The 24,208-nt window shown below is 42.4% G+C and overlaps 1 protein-coding gene across 4 annotated transcripts in view; it reads left to right on the plus strand.

The window, feature by feature from the left end:
* Positions 1 to 3,092: 3,092 nt before the first annotated feature.
* Positions 3,093 to 24,208, plus strand: part of LOC141964680 (fibronectin type-III domain-containing protein 3a-like) — a 50,230-nt gene continuing 29,114 nt past the window's right edge. The window contains exons 1-3 of one of the 4 annotated variants that reach the window (XM_074915355.1): positions 3,093 to 3,170; positions 8,312 to 8,415; positions 21,568 to 21,706. In XM_074915355.1, coding sequence (XP_074771456.1) covers positions 21,611 to 21,706 — 96 coding nt within the window. In that variant the 5' untranslated portion in view covers positions 3,093 to 3,170; positions 8,312 to 8,415; positions 21,568 to 21,610. Of the gene's footprint in view, positions 3,171 to 8,311; positions 8,416 to 21,567; positions 21,707 to 24,208 lie in introns of those variants that run through there. The other 3 variants (XM_074915356.1, XM_074915357.1, XM_074915359.1) reach the window with 3 other exon arrangements.

Raw genomic sequence — 24,208 nt, forward strand, 5'->3', positions numbered from 1 at the left:
TTTCCTACAAAGGAATTCTTGTAATAATCAAAGCTGGGAGGTCCAATAGCCTTCAGTGCAAAGAATGCTCAGCATTCACCCCCGAAAACCTTCTTTATTCTGGATATCAGACACAGCATGCTCATGACGATGAATCAGACCTTCGTGTATCACACAACACCACCAGTCATAACTTTTAAGGTTTAGCTGGCAATGAATAAATACTGAGCCCGCGAAGTCAAAATAGTCCTTGAATTGCCTTGAATTGCTGCCTTCAGCAGCAGCATTCATCTACTGCAGTGTATTTCAGATTTCCAAATCACAACCTGATGGGTCTGTTTCAGAGGATCTCCCCCAAATTAAGTACAAATATTTCACTTCAGAAACTAAATCCCCAGGGCACTAGATATGCTTCGCTGCAGATTAGTTAGAGCCTGTGGAGTTATAAGATTCCTGAGATGGAGTGCTGAAGATTCCAGGAATTCTCTCAAAGGTGAAATGATTAACCAACCTTTTGTTCCTAGAGCACAATAATGCAGAAAGCAGGTTTGCCTTCACCGAGCCCTGTGCTGGTCTTGTTCTTCTATCTTTTCTGAAACGTTCACAAGCCTTAAATCTGAGCTGGAATTACAGAATTTCATTTCAGAATTGTCAGTGAAACGAAGAGCTAAGTATTAGTGACAAAAGTATGATGTGACTCGAGACAGAGGAGCAGCCTATTTTTCCTCTGAATTCTTTCCTGGAGATTTCAATTTATTTTATAGGCGTGAAGAATTACTACTTTGTTATCAGCCATAATAAAACACATGATGTACTGATCCACACTATTCCACAGGGCAAAAGTAGAGCTGCTGCTTTTCTGTACCAGAATCAGGCCAGTAGTCACACGTGTGCAGTAAAACTTGTGGAAGGGGCAGAAAGAAGAGGAAATTTTAGTGCAGGGACCAGGACAGGAATTTTGCCAATTACCTTGTTAAGAGGAAAAGGTTTCTCCTGCCTTCTTCACCTGGAATTGGCCATTGATTCCGCTACGAAATTTTACTTTTCAGATCACAGAGGACATTCCAATGAGCTGTTCAGTCAAAGAAGTTCCCATATGTGTGCAAAAGCTTAAGTAAGTAGGACAGTAGAGATCAGAGAGTGAAAAGGTAACATGCTCCTTGCAAAAGCTATTTTTTAATGCACCAACAGTGTTATTCTGCACCAAATGTACATTTTCAGAGATTTTGATTCCCTGTGCCCCATAGAGCAGCCCTCCCATGAAGCATGATAGCGTTTGCTTCTTTTCTCCCCAAAACAGATGTAAAATTCAAAACCAATAGTGAAGTCCTGTAACAGCTAGATGATCAAATGCAACAAAAGGGAAGAAAGGGAGAACACTTCAGCAAGTGCCAAACATATACGCAATGTGAGGGTGCTTTTATCTGTTCTTTCACTGTCTGCTACCAATTTGAAGATAATATTTTAATCATTTATGCATAAATGAGTAAAATCAATCGTGAAGTTACACTGGGTGTTTTTGTGGCATTTACTTAAAAAGGTAAGTTATCAGTCACCTAGAAATTCAGCGGACACCACCACCTCTGGCCTTTCTTAACACTGCTTGCTTATTTAAAAAGATGGATGGGAATTTATTTTGGTCCTGTTTAGCACAGGTTGTTCGGTATGGCAAACCAACCGCTTCCACTGGTCTCCAGAGAGAAACTCTCTGACATAAAGGAACAAGCTCTTCTATTCATTATAAAATTTCCTATATTCATTAAAAATATATCTAAGATCAATCCAGGGATAAACACATGGCCATTCATCTTAAAAGGTTAGTTGGTTGATAAATATATTATATAGCTTGCATAAAAATGTCCAGTTTGACCTTTTTCTTCTAAACTGCTGTGATCCACAATTTCCATGGAGCTTGTATATCAGCACAGCTGTCACATTTATTTTGCATCCACACAGAAGCTGACTTCCATGGTGCGTGCAAAATATCCCTTAAATCACCGCTTTAAAAAACGTGCCTCAGACTTGCTTGAAACACGTTAAATGGGAACGGATCGGTGCAAACCGTCCAGTGGAAGTAAGCTGAAGAGCGCAGAATTTACTGCTGCATTAATTGCCAGAGAAAATGGATGTGCTAGAGGGTGTCTTCAGCCTGTGCTGTGTTTTTTTCAGCCCCTACCCTTGATCCTTTTTGGAGCAGGGCTTGGCATCCCCAAGGGTTCAGGATGCTCCGACGATGGGTAAGAGCGGAGGTGAGGAACGGAGCAGCACATCAGGTCGGGCTGAGCCAGCGCTGAGGGATCTGGTGGGCTTGGGAAAGGTCAGGGTGAGGGTCATGGTTGGGCTTTTCCAACCTGGATGGTTCTGTGATACCTGGCTCCTCATTTTGACAAGCCAGTAAGGAAATCTTGCCTTCCTCTTTGCTTCGGCCACTTGGCGTAACACCCTCCCTTCTCATAGACGTCAGCATTAATGATTTTTATATTATTACACAGTATTAGAGTTCAAGTCTTTGGTCTCTGCACGTGCTGTGACCCACCTATCCCCCTAAGTCGTGGCGGGGGGAAATGAAAGCTATAAAATGTGTAAATCACCACACTTGTCCTGGGTTTGGCACGACGACGGGGGGATGGAGGCCGAAGAGCTCCCGGCCAGAGTCGGAGCACAGGCAGCGGCGCGGGCTGTGCCATCTGGCGCCGGGCGGCGCTCAGGCTGGACACGGGCCATCAGGTGCCACCAACTCCGAGGGACGGGGACAGGGGGACGGGGCCCGCCTGGGGTGCAGGGCCCGGCGGCGCCTCAGCGGACGCAGCCCAGGCCTCCCTCATGGCGGGATGGTGGATGCCAGCCGGCCACCGTCGCACCTTCGTCTCCACTCAGTGCCACCTCTGCCATGAAGAGCTTCGTCTCCCCCCTCACCCCCAGCCCTGCCTCCCCCCTCAGGCACCCGCGGGCCGGAGCTCCCGCCCGGCCGGGGCCTTCCAGCCACCTGCGGGTTCCCCCGCTCGCCCCCCCGCGCCTCTTTTCGCGGGAGCGGGTGGTTGGAAGACGAAGATCGGGCCGGGCTGTGGTTGGCGCGCCCGCCCGCCCCCGGCCGGCGGCGCAGGCGCAGTGCCCGCATTCCATCATGGCGGAGCGGTCGGTTGGCGGTCGGCAGCGCCGGGCTTGAGGCGGGGGCTGCGGCGCCGCGGACGGTCAGTGCTGCCGCGCCGAGGACCGGGACCGGGGTGGGGGGACACACACGTTCCCCTGGGCTCCCTTTGCCCTCGGTTTCCCGCGCGGGGGAGGGAGGAGGGCGGCGGGCGGCGGGGCCGGGCCGGGGAGAGCGGCGCTCCCCACCCAAGGCGCGGTGGGCAGTGCCAGGAGCTGGCGGCCGGCTCGACCCGCCGGCGGCGGGGCGCGGAGCGGAGCCCCGCGGTGGGGAGCGGAGCCCCGCCGAGGCCGGGGAGGAGGAGGGAGGCGGGGGGGTGCCGGCCCGTCTGTGGCGGGACGACGGCCGGGAGAAAACGGGGGGGGGGGAGGGAGGGGGGGGGGTAGTGGGAGACCCGCTGTGTGGGACGGGGCGGGGGGCAGCGGGGTGCCCGCCGTGTGGGGGGACGGGGGGACCCCGGGTGTTGGGAGGGGGGAGCCCGGGGTGTGAGCAGGTTTGGGGGTGGACGTGGCGCAGGGGGCAGGTGGGGGCAGCGCGGCGTGTGGGAGAGGATGGGCTGTTGGGGTGCGGGGGGGGGCTGCAGGGGTGGGCGCGGGGGATCTGCCCCGGGAGAACCGGGGGAGTTGGGGTGCTGGGGCTGGCGGGGGGGGGGGGGGGTGAGGTCCTAACGGGGCAGCCCCGCTGGTGGGGGGGGTGGGCTGAGGAGACGGAGGGGGCCGGGGCTGCGGCGGTTCCCCTCGCAGGGCGGGGGGGTCTCGCTTGGGTTTCAGCGAGCCCCGCTGCGCCCCCGCGGGTGGGGTTCGTGCCAGCGGTCTCCCCAGACTCTCCCTTCCCTCCGCCCGTTCCTGCTCCTTTCCTTAGCGCACAAATTCTCCGTCTCTCTCTTCCCCCCCCCCCCCCCCCCCCCTTTTTCGTTGAGGAGGGGGGGGGGAGGAGGATCTGAAGTCGTGTGTGTGTGTGTCCCCCAGCTTCCCCCTTGCCGCCCCCCCCCCCTCCCTTTCTCCCTCCTCGGCAGCCGGAGCTGCTGCCTGCAAATGCCACGTAGCCTTCTGGTTGTTCCCCTTGGCTGATCAGCAGCTCGAGTACCAGACACCTCCCCCAGCTCCTCCTGGGGTCGGGGCAGGGGGAGGTCAGTCCTGTCATCCACTGTTTGGGTGGTGACCAGCTCTTACCCTCCCCCATCCTGCTTTGTCCCCCTCTGCCTTGGGGGCAGCAGCAAAGGTGGGGACCCTACTGTGGCTGCTTTTCAGCGCAATCCTATTTTACTGCCTCTTACAAAAGGCTCTTGACTTCAAGCAACGTGCGGGTGCCTTTCCTAGGGAGGGCTGGGGGGGGGGAAACACGACGACGACACGAGTCTCCGGGGTTTCGTGGCCCCCCAGCCTCAGCAGCCCCCCTGCTGCCTCTTCTTGAAGCTCTTGGTGCGCGGCACATGGCAGTCACCTCAGGAAACAGGGTAATAATGCTTGCTGGCAGGTGTATTTGCTTCCTTCAGCAGCTTGCTCTCAGCTGGTTTCTGAGTTTTCTTTCTGTCTAAAACTTGCTACTCGGACCTCTCGTTGGAACGGTGGACGTTGGCTGTAAAGCGAATTGATTTTTATAATTTGAGGTTTCGATTTCTATCCAGTCTTCATCTAATTTGCCTCGTCTCTGTCCTCGTCTTCATCTAATTTACCTCGTTTCTGTCCTGTGGAAGCCGGGTTTTTACCACTGGCCGTCCTTCCTTGCTTTACCTGATGCCTAATTGTGAATATTGACACACGGTACTGCTGCAGATAAGTTCTTCAATTAGACCAGTGCCTGTGATCTGTGATTCCTAATGTTCTTCTAATGTATTTATCTTTATGACACTTGATTCAATAGGGAAATACTATCTCAGTCACAGATGGAAAGACTGAGGCACCGAAATATTTATGGCCCAAGGTCACACAGGAAGTATGTGGTGAGGCAGGGAATTGAATCTAGATTTCCTGAGACTCAGATTAGCATTTTAACCAGGGAAGCATCCTCTCTGTATTTTAAGCCAATAAATTGACCTTGGAGTTAATATCCAGTGTGGAAGAAAGCACTTGGTGTTTTGTTTAGTATCTTTGTGAGCTAAGAAGCAAAACCCGAGTTGCTTCCCACACTTGCATTCCTTTCCTTGTTTTTTTGTAATTTGTCTGTGAAAAAGGATAAGGTGGTAAAATAGGAGAGATGTTGACTTTCTCAAGGCTCTGTGTGTGTAATCATGCATGTTGAAAAACAGCCAGCTATTACGCTGTCCTCTCTTTTAGGTCTTTTTACCTTACTGTGTTCCAACTCTCTGAAAGTTTTGGAATGCTGTTGTTATCTGGGAATAATTTGTTCTTAGCTAGGATCAAATAAATCTAATATTCTATAAAGCTGACTTGAAAGCAGTCTACTTCGTGTTCATTGGTATCCTGGATCTTAGTTTGTGATTCTTAATACAGCAAGCAGTCTGTGAATAAACAGGACTTGTATTGACTGTCTTAAATGTCTCCTGGAGCAAGCTATTACAAGTTGTTCTCTTGGTTCTAGGCTCACTATTGTTGCAGCAAGTTTTTGAAAAACTTGGCCTTAACTGCAGTTAAGCAGCACTTCGACAATGAAATGGAATAATTTCAACTTCTTGGGCTTTGTATCTGCACAGATACGTGCTGCGGGCTGTTCCTATTATATTAGGATAGCTTTTTTAAAATTTGGTATTTAATTTTACTACGGTGTTTTTACTTGCCAGTGGTTTTGAGGAATTGGGATGTTAGAATAGTTTAAAACAATAACTCCTAGCGTACACACCTTTAAAGAGAATAAAGATAACTTTGTCTGCACGAATGCGTTTCCTGCCACAACCCTTGATCACAAACTGCATCTTTCTTTGATGTTGTACTGAAACCGAATTTGCAACAAAGATGACTATAAATGTTCTATATGGCACTTTTAACCGTCTTTTGTTTGGGTTTTTTTGGAGGCTAGCATTTGCATCGTGTTTGTTGACTTGTGTGGGTTGTCACACCCATGCCAACAATGTTTCATCTTTTATGTTTATTTTTAGGAAAGGTTTGGTGAGTCCTCAAAAAACAAGATTTCATACGTGCTATGCAAACAGTAAAAATTCCAGCATTCCGCTCGCAAGAGAGAGTGCCTGGCCTTGGCAGACCCCGCTGGGAATGCAGTACGTTTGAGCAGTACTGTATATGTATTTGTAGACCCATTTGAATGCCCATTGTTGAAAAAGGTTCTGGAATTCCTTTGGGTGAATTTCAAGCAAATCAAAATAGGTGTTTTACACTTGGGAGACTGAAACTGGCACTTCTGTTTGATGACCTGCTGTTTCCCCAGCTTGGAAGACTTCTTGTCAAGCTGTAGAAGTAAGCCTGTAACTTTTAAGAAAATATGTAACTGGGAAGGCATTCTTACAATATTCTGCATCAAAGTCATAAGCCGGTATGAAATATTGTAAGAATGCCCTCCCTAGTTACATATTTTCTTAATTTCCTGTCGTCATTTCATTTAATCGGAGAAGAATTTTAAATTTATCTCTGAAAGCAGATGAGAAGACGTCAGTATTAGTAATACAGCAACAGTCAAGAGACTTTAGGAAAAAAATTACATTTGTCACTTCTAATTTTGCTGTATCTCAAAGGGATCAGGTCTGAGCTATCGGTATTTAAAATTGTGGTTGCTCATTGCTCTGGTTTCAAGGCTGGTGAATATCAGGGAATTGACCTTTTCCATTTTTTTTTCACCTGTTTTTAGCAAGTTGTCACGAAGCTTACCAAGGTCAAGATGGTTAGTTTTCAGCTGTTATCTTTGCTGCAAGCCAGACCTTAACTGAAAAGTTTTGGATTCCTGAGTGAGGAGCACACACTGAACTCTTTATTGCATTCTTGAAGAGCTTATTGTAAAAGCAGCGATAATTTATTCTTTCAGTGGTGCTAACACAATCCTTTCTGTGTATTGACCAGCAAAGACAGACCACTGGCTCAGAGCCCTTAGTCCGCTTCAATCTTAATGTAAATCTGCTGTTGTTCCCGGTATCTTGATTGATGTGGAAAATGCCTCCGTTTGCTGAAGATTCACTTGTCTGGCATCAGGGCCTGATGCTTTATATCTTTTTTTTGCCCATGTCTTATTAAAAGTAGTTCAGGAGGAACATTTATTAGGCTGTGACTTCAGAAACATCTGTGACTTCAAGACAGTATCACCTTTCTGGTGAACCTAACAATGGATCTGCTGTGTTTGCTGGAGGAACCGTGAGCTTCTGCTGGCGGGCTCAGGGCAAAGTTAGTCTATACCCTACCTGGTGGGCGATGATTTCCTGGAGCATCCCAGTAAAACCGCAGAACATACCTTTAGAAAAACTATACTGGGAATTGAGTAAAATTTGTAAAGACTTCCTAAATTTGGAGAGCCAAACCAATGCAATTCATAATCCTCAATGTGCAAACGGTTTGGGAACTGGAGTTTGGTACTGGATCCAGTAGCTAGAGAAAAATAATGGTTTTTACATCGTTAAATTTAACACCTTGAATGGCTTCAGTGACTACTGAGGCTCTTCATTACCATCCTGTGGTGGAGCATCTTTAGCCAAACGGTTTCTAGAATAAAGTTGTGCTGCCCTGTGACAGTAAACTCTGACTGTATTTTCCAGATTGTACAGTTTATGTCTGTTTGATGGTCCCTGTCAGAGGACAGATACATTCATGATAATTTAAATTTTGATATATTCACATACTTTTGGAAATGGATTTTTTCCATCATTATTGTCGTGTACAGGAATAGAGCACTGAGTAGATAACTTAAGACAATTACTACAGAACTCGCTTTGTATGAGAACCATCTGCATAGTGCTCAGGTTACCTTTCACTAATTAGATCACAGATAAGCAGCGGAGCGTCTTTGGCTAATACAGCGTTAAATGTATGCGCAGTGTTTACGCAGTTGTCAGGTTTTGCATCCTGTACACACTGAATAAATGCAAGAAGGATGTGTAAGGTCTTCTGGTTCTTCCCCAGTGGAGTTTTATTTGCTGGTTCTAGTTGACTTAATCCCTGGCTGTTCTCTGATGTCTTTTGCTGTCTTACTGAATGTAGGTTGTTCTCTGCAGCTTTTTTTTCTTAAGACTTTATACTTGCCAAGTCACTAAAAAGAAAACTACTGTTACTTTTTTCTTGTCTGCAGAAAGAAGACTGAGGGACAGGACAGCACATTGCTCTTACTACAGCAGGCACTGACCGTGTAACATTTATCAACAGGAGCAAATTCAAGTCAGGAGAGTGTCAACGGTAATTAGACATAACTTACTATTCTCCCAGATTTTCTGAAGCATTTTTTCCTGTTAAGTCTCTAAGTAACACTTTAAGGTGAAATAACATAAAAGTATTTCACAGACTTCTAAACTTAGGACTCGGGTTGTTGTTTTTTTTTCCTGGAAGAAATTTTTGGTTAGTTTAATATCAAATAGCAAAAATGAGTTGAGGAAGGAAGAACTGATAGAGTTCTTGAGGTAAGAAGAGGTTTGGTATTTCCACATAAACATTATTGATTTTATAAGGTAGCAACCTTATCTTTATTTTCACATAACTTTCTCTCTGGCCCCCCCTCCCATCCTTAACTGGAAATGTTGTCTTTGAGAGACTCGCATAATTGGCCTTTGGATAAAGAAAGTAAATTCTGGTTTTAGCAAAATGCATTTCCTGTGTAGAAAATGGCTTAAGTGGGTGGTAACATACTGATAAGTGACCAACTAGGTGACATTACTCAAGATATGTTGCTTTAGCTGGAGTTTACAGAATTGAGTTCCTCAGTCATCAAATTGATCAGGTCATGGAACTGACCTGCTTGAAAAGCAGAAAGAAATCTCTCAGAAAATTGCTGCAGCAGGGGACTTCTGAGAGCAAGAACTCTCCAACTGGTTTTTTTTTCAAATGGAAGATTCCTGTGAATTATCTTCTGATGTACCATACTGTAAGACCCTTATGAAATCATGGCAATTGCATTCTAAAAATACAAGAAGCCAAAGGTGAAGATGAGTGTTAGAAGCTGGTGGCTAGAACAGTGTGTTTTCCACGGCAGGAGAAAAAGCAGATCCAGTAAAGTATTTGTGAATCAGAAATCACCTTTTTGATGTAAAGATACAAAGTAGTTGGTTTTGGATTTTGAAGAGTTGGCATGAGTATGTTCTGAAGACCATTGTCAAGCTTTTTCTAAACAGAACATTTAGGTATAGAACCACCCGTGGCATTGGTGGAGGCCTAGTCTTTCCAGTTAATTTATTTGAATTCATGTTTCATGACCTACCTACAGATTAGAGAAGACCTGTTGTTAATACTGCTCAAAATGGGTTTCCGTTATACTACACAACTGTTACATAGCCCCTAATTAACCCTGTCCTTTGACAAGTTTTTGATCACTGTACATGTGGTGTTGCACATAGCTTACACGAGTGTACTCGTTAGCCCAACGCCACTCTGCATTGAGGAAGGCAGGCTCACAGCAGCTGGGTTACAGGATAAAACCCTGGTTTTGTGTTACATCACAGCTAACGTGCTGCTCATGGAATTGAAAGGCATCCAAGCAGATTTTAGTTTTTCTATGATGAGGGATATATTTTTGCTGAGGTTAGGTCCCGCCTAATGAATTGGTTTTCATGTTATTAATAGGCATCAAAATTCAAGTGTGACGTGCTCGTCTCGACTTTGAGGAGCAATTTAACCCATCTTCCCAAATCCTTTCATGTTTGGTTCACCAGTGTCTAGTGCAACAGAAGAAATTAAATAAAGAACTGAATGGTAGCTAATTGATGTAGAATAGAATGTGATGTGAAACTACATAAGTACAAAGCAAGTCTTTGGGGAGAAAAGTGGAAAGTGTCCCATAAGGAAAACTTCAATCAGCGAATGGATTTCTTACAAGATGTGAAGAAAAAAAAAAATTGGTAACCGTGTTATAGTCTCCTGAAGTTGAATGGGTGTTTGGGGAGGAAAGTCATTTAACCACGTTAAATACAGGCTTTAGATGAGGAATTTTTATCTGCTGTTTAATGCCCTTTATTAAGTAGCTCCCACATTGATATCCCTTTAATGGGGATCGGTTGCTTTCAGTTTGATGTGAAGTATTAAAGTGTTCCAGACTAGTGGTCTGTACTGTAACGTCTGACTTCAGCTGGCTTCGTCCTACTGCAGTTACTTGAAGGAACAAAGGCAGCCTTTAACGTTTGCATGGATGTAAGTAGCTTTAGTACTCTTTAAGTACTTGCAAGATGGTACATGTTAGTATTGAGCGGAATGACTGTTTTCATCGGAAGGTTTAATCTGCTTACCAATGCAGATATTTTTGTCCATTTCAAAATGTCAGGAGTGATAATTATTTAGAAGAATTATTCAGTTTTGGAAGATATTACCTAAACAACTGTTTGGTGTGTTGTAAACTGTCATTTTGCTTTTTAATGCCTAGATTTCTTAAAATATAAACTTTATAAAAACATATACAAACTGTCATCCTTAAATTCTTCAAAACTGTGATAATTTCCACTTAACGGTCTTACATAAATACGTGATTACATCCTCAGACTTGTAGCAGGTTAACTGATGCACCAGTAAACATTTAAAGCTCAGCTATAGAAGCAAATTATTTTATTGTGTTACCATGCCTCAGCTGTACTGTGATAAAGGGTTTTATGTGTGTTCTGGTCTGTCACAAACACCGAGTGAAGTGAGCTTGCTTAAACCTCCTGTATGATCTCATACTTGTATTTTACCCTGCATTTTCCATGAACTAAAAAAATGCGCATGGTCTGTTACCATGAGACTGCTCAGATGTGGTAATTTAAGTAATTTATTGGTGTGTTTTAGCCTTTGGTTTAAGTATAACCTGTTTTAATTAGACTAATTTGATCCACCGTGCAGCTAAAGCGTTACAGCCTGAACCTCTTCTCATGTTGCGCAAGGAAAACAGCCTTCAGTTTGTGTATCGAAATAATTCTTCCTTGCCTGAAGTTTGCATAATCTCTTACAGTTTGAAGAAATCCTTTGCTTTTGCTGTATTTTTATGCTTGTTTTTGAAGTCGTGTTGTGTAAGAGTTCTTAAATTAAAAAGCTTGTTTGTGTCAACACACTGACAGGATACATGAAGCATGCTTCTGATTCACAGAAGCAGATTGAATCAGAGCTGGTGGAAAATCAGCATTTGCTTTCCTTAGTGCCTACAGAAACCTGAAGGCAAACTCCTGTTTGCATTAATCTTGTGAAGTCCTGATTTTACTTCTGTTGGATTAGATAACTGACTGCTCTGACCAGTCTTATGGTAGGGAGCCTTTCCTGGAACTCGTGTTGTTACTGTTGGTTTTAACAATCTGGGTGATTGTTCTCTCTTCAGGTCAAGTTTAAAGTAAATAAATTGTTGTTCAAGATTTGGAATGCAAGCGTTTGGAAAACAACTTTTGGATCACATCTTGATTGTATCATACTAACTGTACCAACTTCATGCATAAGTCTGCCATCCCATAACACTCCCTAGCTTAATTTAGGACAGGTATTACCGAGCTCTGGCATGGAGAAAGTCTGAGTTTTGGTGTCTGAGTTTTGGTGCTTCCCTGGCATAATCCCAGGAGGTGTCATTAGCTCAGCAACCTTCATCCATGTCTGTGTGCAACGCACGGCGTGGCACGTTTGGTGTCTGGAAGTAACATTGCCCAGGACAAAGGAGACCAGCCAAGCTTGGTTTAAATGTGCTACTTTGCTGGCTGCTTCTCAGCCAGCTTAAAGTTTTAAAAAATGCTTAGATATTTATTCCTTGCTGTGAAGTAGGTATTCCTCGCTATAGGGAGGAAACTCAGATGAACAAGGGGCTGTAGAATACGTGTTCCTGTTGGGGTGGACTTGTTTGCACATACAATAGCTGTTTCTTTGGGTTGTTCCGAGTCTTTGAAACAGAAGTTTTTTCCCTGGAATTGTTGAAGGTTGGTAAAAAAATGGACAGAACTTGGGTTTTTTTTGAGGGGGGGGGGGGGGGGGGGGAATTAGCATAAAACTGGTTCAATTTTGTGTCCCACTTCAAGACCAAATTTGGCTCATAGGGAAGAATTCTACTCAGTTATCCAGATACTTAACCTGAATTTCAGAGTCTCGAAGCACGTGCAGCTCCCTGTAGAAACTTGCAGTTCCCATCTTGTAAATCTTGGCATGGTTTTAAACATTTTGTTTCATCTGTTCAGGTCTGTAGTTACTGAAAGGTGTAAACCCCAGCTAGCTTTTTGCTGACCAGTTAAGGCTTCTCTGTGGCTCTTTCTGTATTATTGCCAAGATACATTTTCAGGTATGTTGTAGAGGACTTAAGCCCTTAAGAATACAGAGTTGTGTATTATATTTTATTTGCAAAGAAATACACTGTTAGCTTTCCAGCTGTTCTTTACCACTGTTAATTATGACTGCACCAGGTGTCCTGTGAGGACATTGTCCCTGCTTTTGTTTTTTGTAGGGTTTTCCTTTCTCATTTTTTATTGTGGTTTTTTTTGGGTTTTTTTTCGGCAGTGTGCGCTACTTCTTGTGACTCTGGTCAGAAGTTTTTTTGGATTTGTTTTTCAATGAACCATGGTGTATGTTACTTCCATAATTTCTAAATGATTCGGGTAGACATTTAGGTATAGAAGTTCAGTAGTGTGTTGTTAATGTGTAAATAAACCGATTTCTTTCAAGGCCTCAACAACCAGAACAACGTTTTGAAGTTCAGGGGGGAAAAAGTTTCACACTTAAAAAATAATCTTTTAAATAAATATATTGTTACACTGCATTTATTAAAAGCTTTTTCATACAAGCTTGAAAATTTCATGCTTTGTGCTTTAGGATATTAAGATGAGCAACTTGGCTTATACCAGAACATGTCATCTTCCTAGCCAGTGGAAAGAAGCAGTCAGTTTTGCACTTAATTTGATTTCTTTTTTTCTTTTAACAACATCGATACAGCTGGAAAATATCTTAATCCCTTTACTTTTTTAAAGTTGAAATAAGAATGAAACACTTTAAGAGCTCAGTCCTTGGAGTTGTTCAGTTCTTTTGAACACTTTTAGAAGTAGGAGTAGGACCGTTTGGGAGCCCCTAAGTGTCATTTTCTGGGGCTGGTCACTTAGGAAGCAGCACAGAAGTGCTTAGGATATGACTCTGCTTTTCTGTCAATAAGAGTAAAACCATAAAATAACTAAAACAATAAAGGAAAATATTTATCTTAAAGTAACATTTGCCTTCTGGAAACTGTTAATGCAAACTTTACAGCTCTCATAAATGAATAGTTAAGAGGACAGACCTGGCCCTAATATGACCAATGAACATGTTGTTAATAACAGCCCAAATAAATCAAATCTAGTATACTCTGGGCATTGACGAATACTTTCTTCCCAGCTCACAGTTCCTAACAGAGGAGTTTGTCAAGTGAAGAACAGTGGGGAGTTCTGCAGTCTCTGGGAAAATGTGTGTGGCGCTGTAGGGTGAGCACTACCCTTCAGACCATGCATTTGCCTTTTTTTGTCCCCGTGGAGTAGAGCTCTCAGATCTTGAGGGATGTAGTTTCAGGCTAGAAGATAATTCTGAAGTGCTGTGGGCGGTTGCTTGTGCAGTTTCTATTTGAGGGTGGAGGGAGCGATTTTTTTTTATTGCTTTCCTGGCACAGTCACATCAGGAACCTGATCCAGATTGGTAAGGGAGGATGAGAGTTGATATTATGACTTATGTCAGAGTTCCCATGTGTCTTACTATGTTGTATCTGCTGTTTCTCTGCCCTTTTAGGATTTTTTGGTATCTGTGAGATGAGGGCTTTGCATCTCTTCTTTCAGGGAGAATTTCTATGGACAGTCAGGTCTCATAGTACCGTGAGAGATGAGCATTAATACTTAATTTAATCGCCTTCAGGGGAAGAAAAAAAAAGTGTCCTCCAACTTAGTGGTGGCTTTTTTTTCCCCCTGCTCTCCTACAGAGCATTTATGCCTTGACTTCCCCCTCCGTGGGTCATTCTTGCCGGTGGCCACAGGAGCCAGCCAGCGTTCTGCAGCTTTTAGGAAGTTACTAGAGGTCCTTCTGGCCACTGGCCTGATGTCTTTGATCCCCAGATGGTCTTTATGAGGGCAGAAGGACTATCCGTGATAAAAGGCTTGTGGTCACTTTTATGTTTTACCATGGAAACTATTAGCACTACTTTGCAATGAGCATTTAAGTAACAGTTAAACTTTTTGGAAAACACAGAGAAATGTTTTGGAATTGTGACTTTTTTAGATGTCAAAAGAGAAAAAAGATTTTAAAATCACTTCTAGAAGAAAACTCTTGGCGCAGAGTGCGGAAACCTTGTGCTGTGTGTCTGTGGAGTTGGAGTGGGCATTTTGTTGAGTTTTTTTGTTGTACTTGAGTTGCAGACCTCACCTAGGTCAAAATTGTGAGATCCTAGCAATGCCTAGATTAAAATGACATCGGCCTTTTCACAGCTGCAAGTATTAAAAATGTTTGACTGAGCACATTTGTTGGGTAGGTCATGAAGAACATTTTCAGTATCAAAAGTTGTGGTGCCCTTCTGGCTAGAAGCCAAACTTCATACAAGATGATGCAGACAAATTCACTTGGGTGTCATTAGGAATGATTTCCAAAATTTTAATCAAAACGTATATTTAGTTTTGAACAGATGACTGTTATGGCGTGATGGTGGTCTCTTCAGAGCTAAAGTTGTAACTGAGCTTCTGTTAAGTCTGATTCTGTTAAGTCTCTCATTCCCTTAATCTTGCTAAAAGTAAACCAATCCATCTAGAACATCTCATGTGTGGTCCTGTGGCAGAGGAGAACTATTTTAGGACCGGGATGATATCTTAAACACCTTGTTAATACTGTTTATTTGAAAAACTTGGGTGGGAGAATGTAGCCTGTATCATTTTTTTTCCAAAATGTTTCCTCCCTCAAAATTGTGTGGGGCATAAATTTCAAATCTGGAAAGTTTTTTAGAATTCGTAAGTAAGATTTAATTTTTTTGGACAAGGCTACTGGGAATGACTTTTGGGTCCACTGTTGTTCTTTTTAGCAGATGGCTAAGGCAAAATTGAACTGACAGGTTAGAATGTGTTTAAAATACTCAGAAGTCTCAGTTTGCAAGAGTGTCTCAACGTTTGCTTTATCAGAGTACATGAGGTTCATACATGTATGTGTCCACAAACCCAGTTCTAGGTGTTAACTTTTTTCCAAAGGTAAAAGACACTGAGTATGTTGCTTGTAAAAAGACTGTTGGCTTTTTTTTCCCCCCACTTAGAGAAAATAAATATATATAAAATATATAAAAGTGTAGTAAATATATAATACTAATTAGTAATTCTATTAATATAAAAAGGTATAATTAAAGCTTTAGGGTTTTATACAATACTGCTTTTCATAAATAGCGATATTGTAAGAGTTTACTTCCTGCAATAAATGTAAACTTATGATCGGGCTAAAAGGTTGCATAAGGCACTGAACCTAGAAATCAGGAAGTCTGAGCTAAATTTCTAGCTCCATCAGATTTCCTCTTTGGTCCTGGATACATTGTTCTTTCTAACTCAGGCATACTGTATTTAAAAAAAAAAAAAATCTCCATTTAAGAAATAAGCTCCTGGGAATAGGAACTTTCTCATATTAAATCCAGCACTTACTATAATGAAAATACAGTCTTTGTTATAGCTTCTGTGTGGGATTATAAACTGCTTTTTTTTTTAACTGTTTATGAAATCTGTTCAGCCTCTACTCTGGACAGTGAAATGAAGCTGATTCATTTCTATCTACAGTGTTCTCCCCCATATAGTTTCTGTGTGATATCTTTCTGGAGAAGAAATTTTTAATATATTAAGAAAATACTTCAACACGAGAGAACACGATTTTTAAGACTTGCTCAGTGCACAGCACTGCTACACGTTTGTGCAATAGATAATCTCATGTTCTGTTAATATGATTAAAAGATAATTCCAATGAAAAAGTTATTTTCTCAGTATATGAAAACTGTCTTATTTTTGTATAGTGCTATAAAACACATTTAATGAACACACAAAGTTTCCTTTGTTTTTACATTCCCTGCACATAAAGAGTTGCAAATTCACTGTTACTGCCTAAAGAGAAACTGTGTCTGTAAAATTGTTGATGTTTTATTGGTGTTTACTGGTGACTGTTCCAGAGCTCTTGATAAAACAGAACTGATGTGTTCACACAAGAAAATTATTCTGGTCGTACTTTTTCTTAGAGATACTACTGTTAGGATTTTGAAGTTTCTGTTGTGTCATTCAAGTGGAAGTGACTGTGAGTTGAAGGTGGCACCTTATTCCAAGCTGCCCGTTGGCGACTGGCTAAAGGAGGCTTTGTAATGCAGTAAGGATTGTTTCTAGTAGTGTTAGTAGGCATTTCTTACTAACTCCCTGCGTGTACTAGAATTGCGTATTCATTTCGCTTCGGATTGAAACTGGTTTAGACTATTTTAAATCTGAGTTTCATAACGTCTCATGAAGAATCCGTGATGTTTTCCAGACTTAGGTACGATGGTCTAAGTATCACAGAGACTTCAGTTAGCAACCTTTGCTTTGCTCATTCCGCGTCGGGAGCATAATAGCCGTTTTGTATGTAAATAAGAGCCCAGCTCTCTCGGTGGAGGCGCTGACTTCAGACGGGAGCAGGCCTGAATCAATGAACACTGAGTTCAGTGCGAATCCTCGGGAGCTGGACGGGGTCCAGGATGACTGCAGCACTGGTTGAGAAGAATTTGGGCTGGAGAAAAGGGAAGGCCAATGTTTCAGTCTTCCAGCGTCTCGGCATTTTTACTATGTCAGGAAGTGAGGTCAGGCACAGCCGCTGTATACTGTAATTGTTTTCTGGAAGGCTAGTCATTAAGATTTTCTGTTTTTCTTAGAAGCCTTTGTAGTGTGAGACTGTCAGTGGAAAATATTGCCGCCTTTTTAATATGGTTAACATGATTAACCGTATTACATTAGCACAGCGTTGAATTACTCGGGAACACTTTTCAGGGTACATTTTTAAAATATGATCTGGTTTTATTTAGTTTAAAATAATGAATCGTTTTCGACGTTGTGAAATAAATGACAAAATAATTCAGCTTTTTAGATGCGTGTGTCTTGAGCAAATAATCTTTTGAAGCAGTAGCTCAAGCTATTTCCAGTGTAGATTTTTGATAACTTAAAATGCAATACCCACTGCCGCTTCTTTCAGCTTTGCTAGAAGAGTGCTTTGGATGGTTTGTTTCCGTGATGGTTAGTCCCAATTCTTTTTTTAATGGCTGTCATGCTGTATGGGCTGAATTCATCCTTCAGCTCAAACAAGGTTTGGGAACGACCTTTAACTGATGTCTAATAGAAACCACTGTAAAGAAATGAATCAGGCCAGAAGTACCATTGCAAAATATAACCTTTCTAAAACTTAATCTGTTTAATTCCATACTGACTCAAAAATCGCCAGTGCATAGTGACAAAGCTCTTAGAAGATGCCTCTGCAAATTCTGCTCTTCATTTGCGTGTGATGATTCACTAATTCTCAGTATATGCCTTGGCACCTCTGAAAACTACAACATTTGCTTAGTCTTTAAGGCTTGCAGATGGGACTTTTCTTGTTTAGTTTTAGTCTAGAATTCAGAATTTTGTGTATTAGTTTATCTTTAATGTCAGTGCAGCCTGTGAATTCTTAGTGCCAACCCTTTTTTTCTTCTTTTTTTGCCCTGATGGATAGTTAGTAGTGACGAAAACACCCAGCTGCCAGGAACAGACCCTGGAAAATAGCAGCCTGAGCTTCTGTTACCAAGCACTTGAGAAAGTAAACTACCTTTATGGAACCCGAGCAGATTTTTGGTGCAGTTCTGCCTATAGGTAGGTTATTCCTTTTTGGGCCGTGCACAGCTCACTAGTTGGATTTGCCTGTCCAAGCCTGCTTGGTTTGGGGTAAAACTGAGGGTTCAGAGAATGCCCAGCATTGGTGACAGCTTTTGAGGGGAGCTGTGAGGCTTGGGAAGGACTTTGACTGAGGGAGTTGCGGATGGAGGTGGGTTCAGGACCCTCGCATCTCCCAAAGATCTCTGCCTGCCCTGCTGCTGCCTTCTGTGGCGAGGCAGGGCTGGAATCCTTGCTCCTAGACTAGCAGTAGGAGGGTGTAGGTAATGGCTTTTCAAGATAGAGCTCCATTTCTTTGTTTTGTTTTTTCAGGAAATTGTGCTGAGTGTGTAATAATTTTTCAGGAATTCTCTTCTTATTTACCCAAATACCACCTAGTTCCTTGAACAAAAAGGGGACTTTGGGAGGTGAACCCGTTGATACCATGTTCAGTGGGAGTGCTTTCTTTCCCTTGCAAAAATGTTATCTGTCACACTGGGGAGGGGTTGAGTCCCGTGTTCTCAGCAGAGGTCATACCTCTGAGAGCAGTGGTGGCTTTTGCGGCTCTCTTATCAGTGTTTTCAAGGAATGAAGCTGTTCTCTAATAGCAAAAAACCTTGGGCTTTTTGCAAAGTCCATCACTATGCAGTGGGATGTTCCCCTTTATCGTTAGTGTTCTGCCGCCCTCTGAGCCCAGCTCTACAGTAAAATGTTAGTGTTCTGAGCCCGGTGAAACCGCACAAGAGTTAGTAAAGTGGTTTAATTTATGCTAGTACTTCCATTTTCTCTGACCATATGGAGATTCCTACCAAGACATGAAATTGTACTTGCTGTTTTTGAAGGTTGACATTAAGAACACTTGTTTCCTCATACTCCAAAGTATTAAGTTCTTCCTCTGAAAAATGAGAAGTTGCAGCACTAAACAAGTAGAACATGTGCAAAACTTGTTCAGTCTGGAGCAGAGGAGGCTGAGGGGAGACCTCCTGGCCCTCTGCAACTCCCTGCCAGGAGGGGGCAGAGAGGGGGGTGAGTCTCTGGAGCCAAGGCCCCAGCGCCAGGCCCCGAGGGAATGGCCTCAAGCTGCCCAGGGCAGGGTCAGGCTGGCTCTGAGGAAGGATTTCTGTGCAGAAGGGGCTGTTGGGCGTTGGAATGGGCTGCCCAGGGCAGGGGGGAGTCCCCGGGATCCCTGGAGGGGTTGAAGAGTCGGGCTGAGCCAGCGCTGAGGGATCTGGGGGAGTTGGGAACGGTCAGGGGGAGGGTCATGGTTGGGCTGGAGGAGCTGCAGGGGCTTTTCCAACCCGGATGGTTCTGGGATTCTGTGTGTGCATAGGTGTAAATACCACCTGTGTCATTAGACAATAGATTAAGGATTCTGAAAACCACGTGGATGGTGTTGCTGTGCTCTCCAGGTTACTGTGCTGCTCGCTAATGTAGACAAAGCCTCAGAGAATTATTTTCAGCCAGTGTAGGAGACCAGGATAGAAACTGTGAACGTTTATTTAAAATTGCAGGTGGCATTGGGACTTGTTTCAGAACACGTTTTTCTACAGCTGGTTATTTTGGTTAGTTGAACATTTGAATGCAGATGTAGTTATTTTTTGGTAAAGGGTTTTCCCCTCTATCTTAAGTGCTAATTTCTGTCGTCTCTGAGTTTGTTAGATGAAAGAAATTGAGATGATATGCATATATAAAAGTATTTTCAGTCTGCCTGTGTATACTGAATTCCTGCTACAGCTTTTAAGACTTAGATCTCACCTCTAAACCTCTAAAAATGGGAGAGGTGGAGTGGAAGAAACTTCTGCCTTAATCTTAACATGCTGACTGCCTGCGTTACCATGCAGGTATTTTTAAATGGAATAGCTATATACAATCAGTTGAATTTGTTTCCTTGGTAGGGGTAATTCAAAATCTGAAAAATAGCATGGATGATTAGTTTATTCAGGAAATAAATAACGTGCTAATATGTTTTAAGTATATTTAGGACCAACCTGATACAGATCTAAACTTTGGAGGGTGTGTCTAGCCCTTGCACCTGTGCAGTCATATTTGGCCTCTTTAAAAGTTGTTACTGGAGCAGACCTGGAAAACAATTGGCATGCAGAATGAGCTGGTTTCTTTGGCAGTCTTGAGTATTTTGTTATGCTGTGTTTTGTGGCGCTGTGATTGTATCAGTTCTTTTGACATGCTTTTGCAAACAAGAAAGAATGTGGTTTGTACCAGTGGATGCTACCAGCCTCTTTACCTTGTAATGGTAATACAGGAGAAATCCTTGTAATCTCAATTTTTACTACACACCCTTTCTGAACAAAATGAGTTAATGCCGAAAGAAATTATTTATTTCCCCCCCACACACACTGTACTTTCCATACTGGTTATAGAGAACTGAACAAGGGTTTGGCAGTTGTACATAGATTGACTTGGTTCATGCACAGATTTGGGAGTGGGAAATGTTTTTTGGTTTGCTTCAGCTTTTTATTTTTAATTTAATGAATTGGAGTCTCCTAACTGCATTTTGTCTTCTGTCTGGGTTTATAGGAGGTAATGGGAAGGGAGAAGGAAATGTCAGCATTTCCTGCATCCTGTTATCTTGTGCTTTTTATGGATGCTGAATTAACTACGCTCTGAAAATTCACTAACATTTGGATTGTGTTTTGACTTACTGTAATTATAGGTTATTCACTAGAAGCCCAAAACTATGCAGCACTTTTCCATATGCAGTTCTCCAGAGTGCTCAGTTAAAGACTTTTGGACAAAGTACTCTCTTGTGTTGCCTTAAGCTTTATTTTCACGGTGTCAGACTTCTGCGTTGATGACATCTTACAACGTTGGAGAAATTGCATGGTTTGAGGGGGTTTTTTGATCATCACAGGGACTGAAAGGTACGCATAGGATGTGAATTATTTGGCCTAAAACTTAGGTTCTGGAGTACAAGCAATTTAGAAGTTGTAACGACAAATTTAACAGTAAAGTGCTGCCTAAGTGTAAATTATGCTACTGATTGCATCACCTGCAGAACGATTTCATCACTTGTGGCATGTCGAGTTGAATATGCGTGGTACGTACTTAAAGAGCATATTTTTTGGAAGAAGGATATGTATTGCTTAAATGCAGTACTTAAAAATTAAAAGTGGGGTAATGCGTTGGGCTCCTTGGGTGTACTCCTCTAGGAAGAACTTGGGTATATGACCTGTGACCCTCCGTACTTCTAAGACTGGCAGTTTGCACAAGTTTTTAAGTGTGCAGTGAAGCTAGAGGTGGATGTTTTACGGTAACTTTTGTCTCCAATTAAAGTCAGTTTATTTGAAAATCTTTGGGGGAGAGTTGTGGAGTGTTGAAGTCTGATGCTATTTTCCTATTGGGTTTTCAAATATTCTTGAATCGCTGTCATTAAAGGAGTCAAATAATAGCATAGTGCAAGTGTTAGTTTTGTGGAGAAGAAAAAAAAAAACAACACACACTGTCCTGAAGGCACTGCTTTATTTTTCTTCTGAAACACTGGTACCAAGTTTGGCAAACGAAGCAGAGAATTATTTGGAGGAGAGACGTACCTAATATTGGCCCTTTCTTTTTGTTTTAGCAGGTGGTTAACGTGAGCAGTTGTCAATGAATGGTTTTCAGACATGATGGCCGACCAGCCGCCTCCCTTAGAAGCTACTCCGATATTGAATGAAGTGCCACTTCTACCTCACATGGTTAATGGGGACAGCATACAACAGGCAAGGAAATCCTTTGCATTTTTACAAAAGTCATGTAATACTGTGCCAGTGGTGGTGGTAGGGAGTTTGGTATTCAAACATGCTGTAGAAAACAGCATAGAAAAACTATTTGTTGTACAACTTACCTGATGGCTGAAAGATGAGGCCTGAAATAAAGCAACTCCAATACTGATTTGCAGAGTTAGAGAAGCATGTGGTTCTCAGCACTGATATGTATGAGCAGTAAAAGTGCAAATAGAGAGGAAGAAAATCAACGTTAATGTAGCGGAAATGTGGGAAGATTGCAGATTCAAAGGAATGTTTGTTATATGCATGTAAGTGCTTTAAAATTGAGCTAAAAAAAAGAATAAAAAGAAAAATCTATGGATTTAATAAAGCACAAAGGGTTTGAAAGCTGCTCTTAAAGCTCATGTGAAATAACAAAGATTAGCAAGTGGTTGCAGTGTTCTAAACCAAGAAATCTATTGCAGGGAATTGAGAGGGAAGACCTTGGTTTCCTGATATTAAGTATCTTCATTAATAATTACAGTGCAGTGGTGAAACCGAAGTATATATACTTGAAACTCTAGAATTCTATTGGATGCAACCCTTCAGAAGTACCTAGTATGCTTAGAAATACAGACAAAAGTGAAAGCTAAACAATTTGAAGCACGAGCTTGTGTAAGTTGTCAGTAAACTTGAAGTGAAATTACTCTTTGGCAGTAGAAGCTGAGTGTCTTGTACTACAAATGCTGAGATATCTTCACATCGTTTGGAGACAGACTTTCAGTGCACTCAGGAATACTACAGGCATCCTGACATTTTAGCACTGGATCTTAATTTAAGAAGCATCTTCCCCCTGACCTAGCAGCTACAAACCTGACAGATCCTGGTAGGAGAGGAAAGGTTGGGTTGTTTGTTTTAAATAGCTACGGGGCTGTTTGTTGACTGGCTGCGACTGGACAGGGTGCTAGATAATCTCATTTAGTCTCCCTTTCCCAGAAAAGGTTGAACCAGGTGATCTCTCAAGGTCCCTTCCAACCTGGGCTGTTCTAGGATTCTACAATTATGAAACATAAATTTGAAGGCTTTAGTGAAATGAGTTAAATCATCATTTTGTTGAAGCAAGGGACAAAAGTCTTTTTTGGGGGACTTTTAATCTGATCAGTCACTTCAAGGGTCTGACACTAGTTGAAATAGTAATTAAGGGGTTAATCCAGAAGGGAAGGTTGTGTAAAAGTTTCCAGAGGATAAGTGTAATCTAAAGTGATTATGAAGGGTAACAGTGAAGACCTTGGCATGTTTGAATGTACAGTGGAGAAACAAGGTACAAGAAAATAATCATGATTTGGTTAGGCTCCAATAGACCACAAATGCTGGCAAGTTTTAAATGAGATATCCTTCACTTTGTAGTTGTTACAGATGCGAAGGGACTGTAGTATATTTGCTTAGAAAAATAGCCTTTATTTAAAAAGAAAAAAGTCTACTCTGCCTTTTTTCACCTCAGACTCAAGATAAAAGTACCGTGACTGTGTTTTGAAATAAGTAAAGCTATAGATCTCTAAGCTGGTTCTGAGGTTCCAGCGTTAGCAACGTGAAATTTTAGACGCTGCCCAGCGGTGAGGCTATTCAGTAGGTAGTGTTTCATGTTACACCAGGAAAAGAGGTCAAGGAGATTTAACTGGTGACCATCTCCGTAGCTGTATTTGTATAGCATGTAGAATTGTATAGATGTGTGTATTGAATGACCCCAAAGAAGGTGACAGTCACTGAAGTTTTTGGAACCTGGTGGAGACTGTCTGCAATTAGGTGAGGGTTTTGGTTTTTTTTTTTAAAAAAAAGGCAAACAAAAACCCACAAAAAATGGTTGTACCTTGGAGATGCATGGGAAAATGGCATTTGAAGAGTAGACTTGAAAGCTGATGGTCTCCAAGACTTGTAATTAAATTATATTGGAAATAATGAGTAAGTCTATCTAGTGAAAATCTTCATGGGACCAGGAATGTGATTTCATGATAATGTGTCAATATTTCTTACTCCAAGGTGTGTTTATATAAACAATCACATTATGTTGCCATCCTCTGGTTACCTAACAAATACACTTGCTGCTCTTGTTTGTGGCACTTTTCCCCAGAGATTCTTCCCAGCTACAGTCTCACATTGGCAAGTTTGCTTTTAAATAGAGTATTGACTTAGAAACTTTATTAATGCAGATGATTTTTAAGTACTTTGCTGCCAGTGCCATGGAGGATAAGCTAATTGTAGAGTATTATACAGTGGGTTGGTTTTTCTTTTTTCAGAAATAAAACTTGGGCTGTTTGGCCAATTGCTTCAGCCAGATGCAGCACCCGGGTCATTAGTTTCATTTCACATGAAGTTGGAATTTTTCTGGAAGGCTTTCTTTTTCTCAAAAAACTGCAGCAGTGGAAAGTGTGTGAGTAAGGGGTAAAAGCAAAACACTGACCGGTGCTTTGAAAGAGCTTTCAGACTGTGTTGATCCCGCTAGTTCTGCAGTGGTTGCGT

This window comes from Athene noctua, chromosome 11, assembly GCF_965140245.1.
Source record: "Athene noctua chromosome 11, bAthNoc1.hap1.1, whole genome shotgun sequence".
Lineage (NCBI taxonomy): Eukaryota > Metazoa > Chordata > Aves > Strigiformes > Strigidae > Athene > Athene noctua.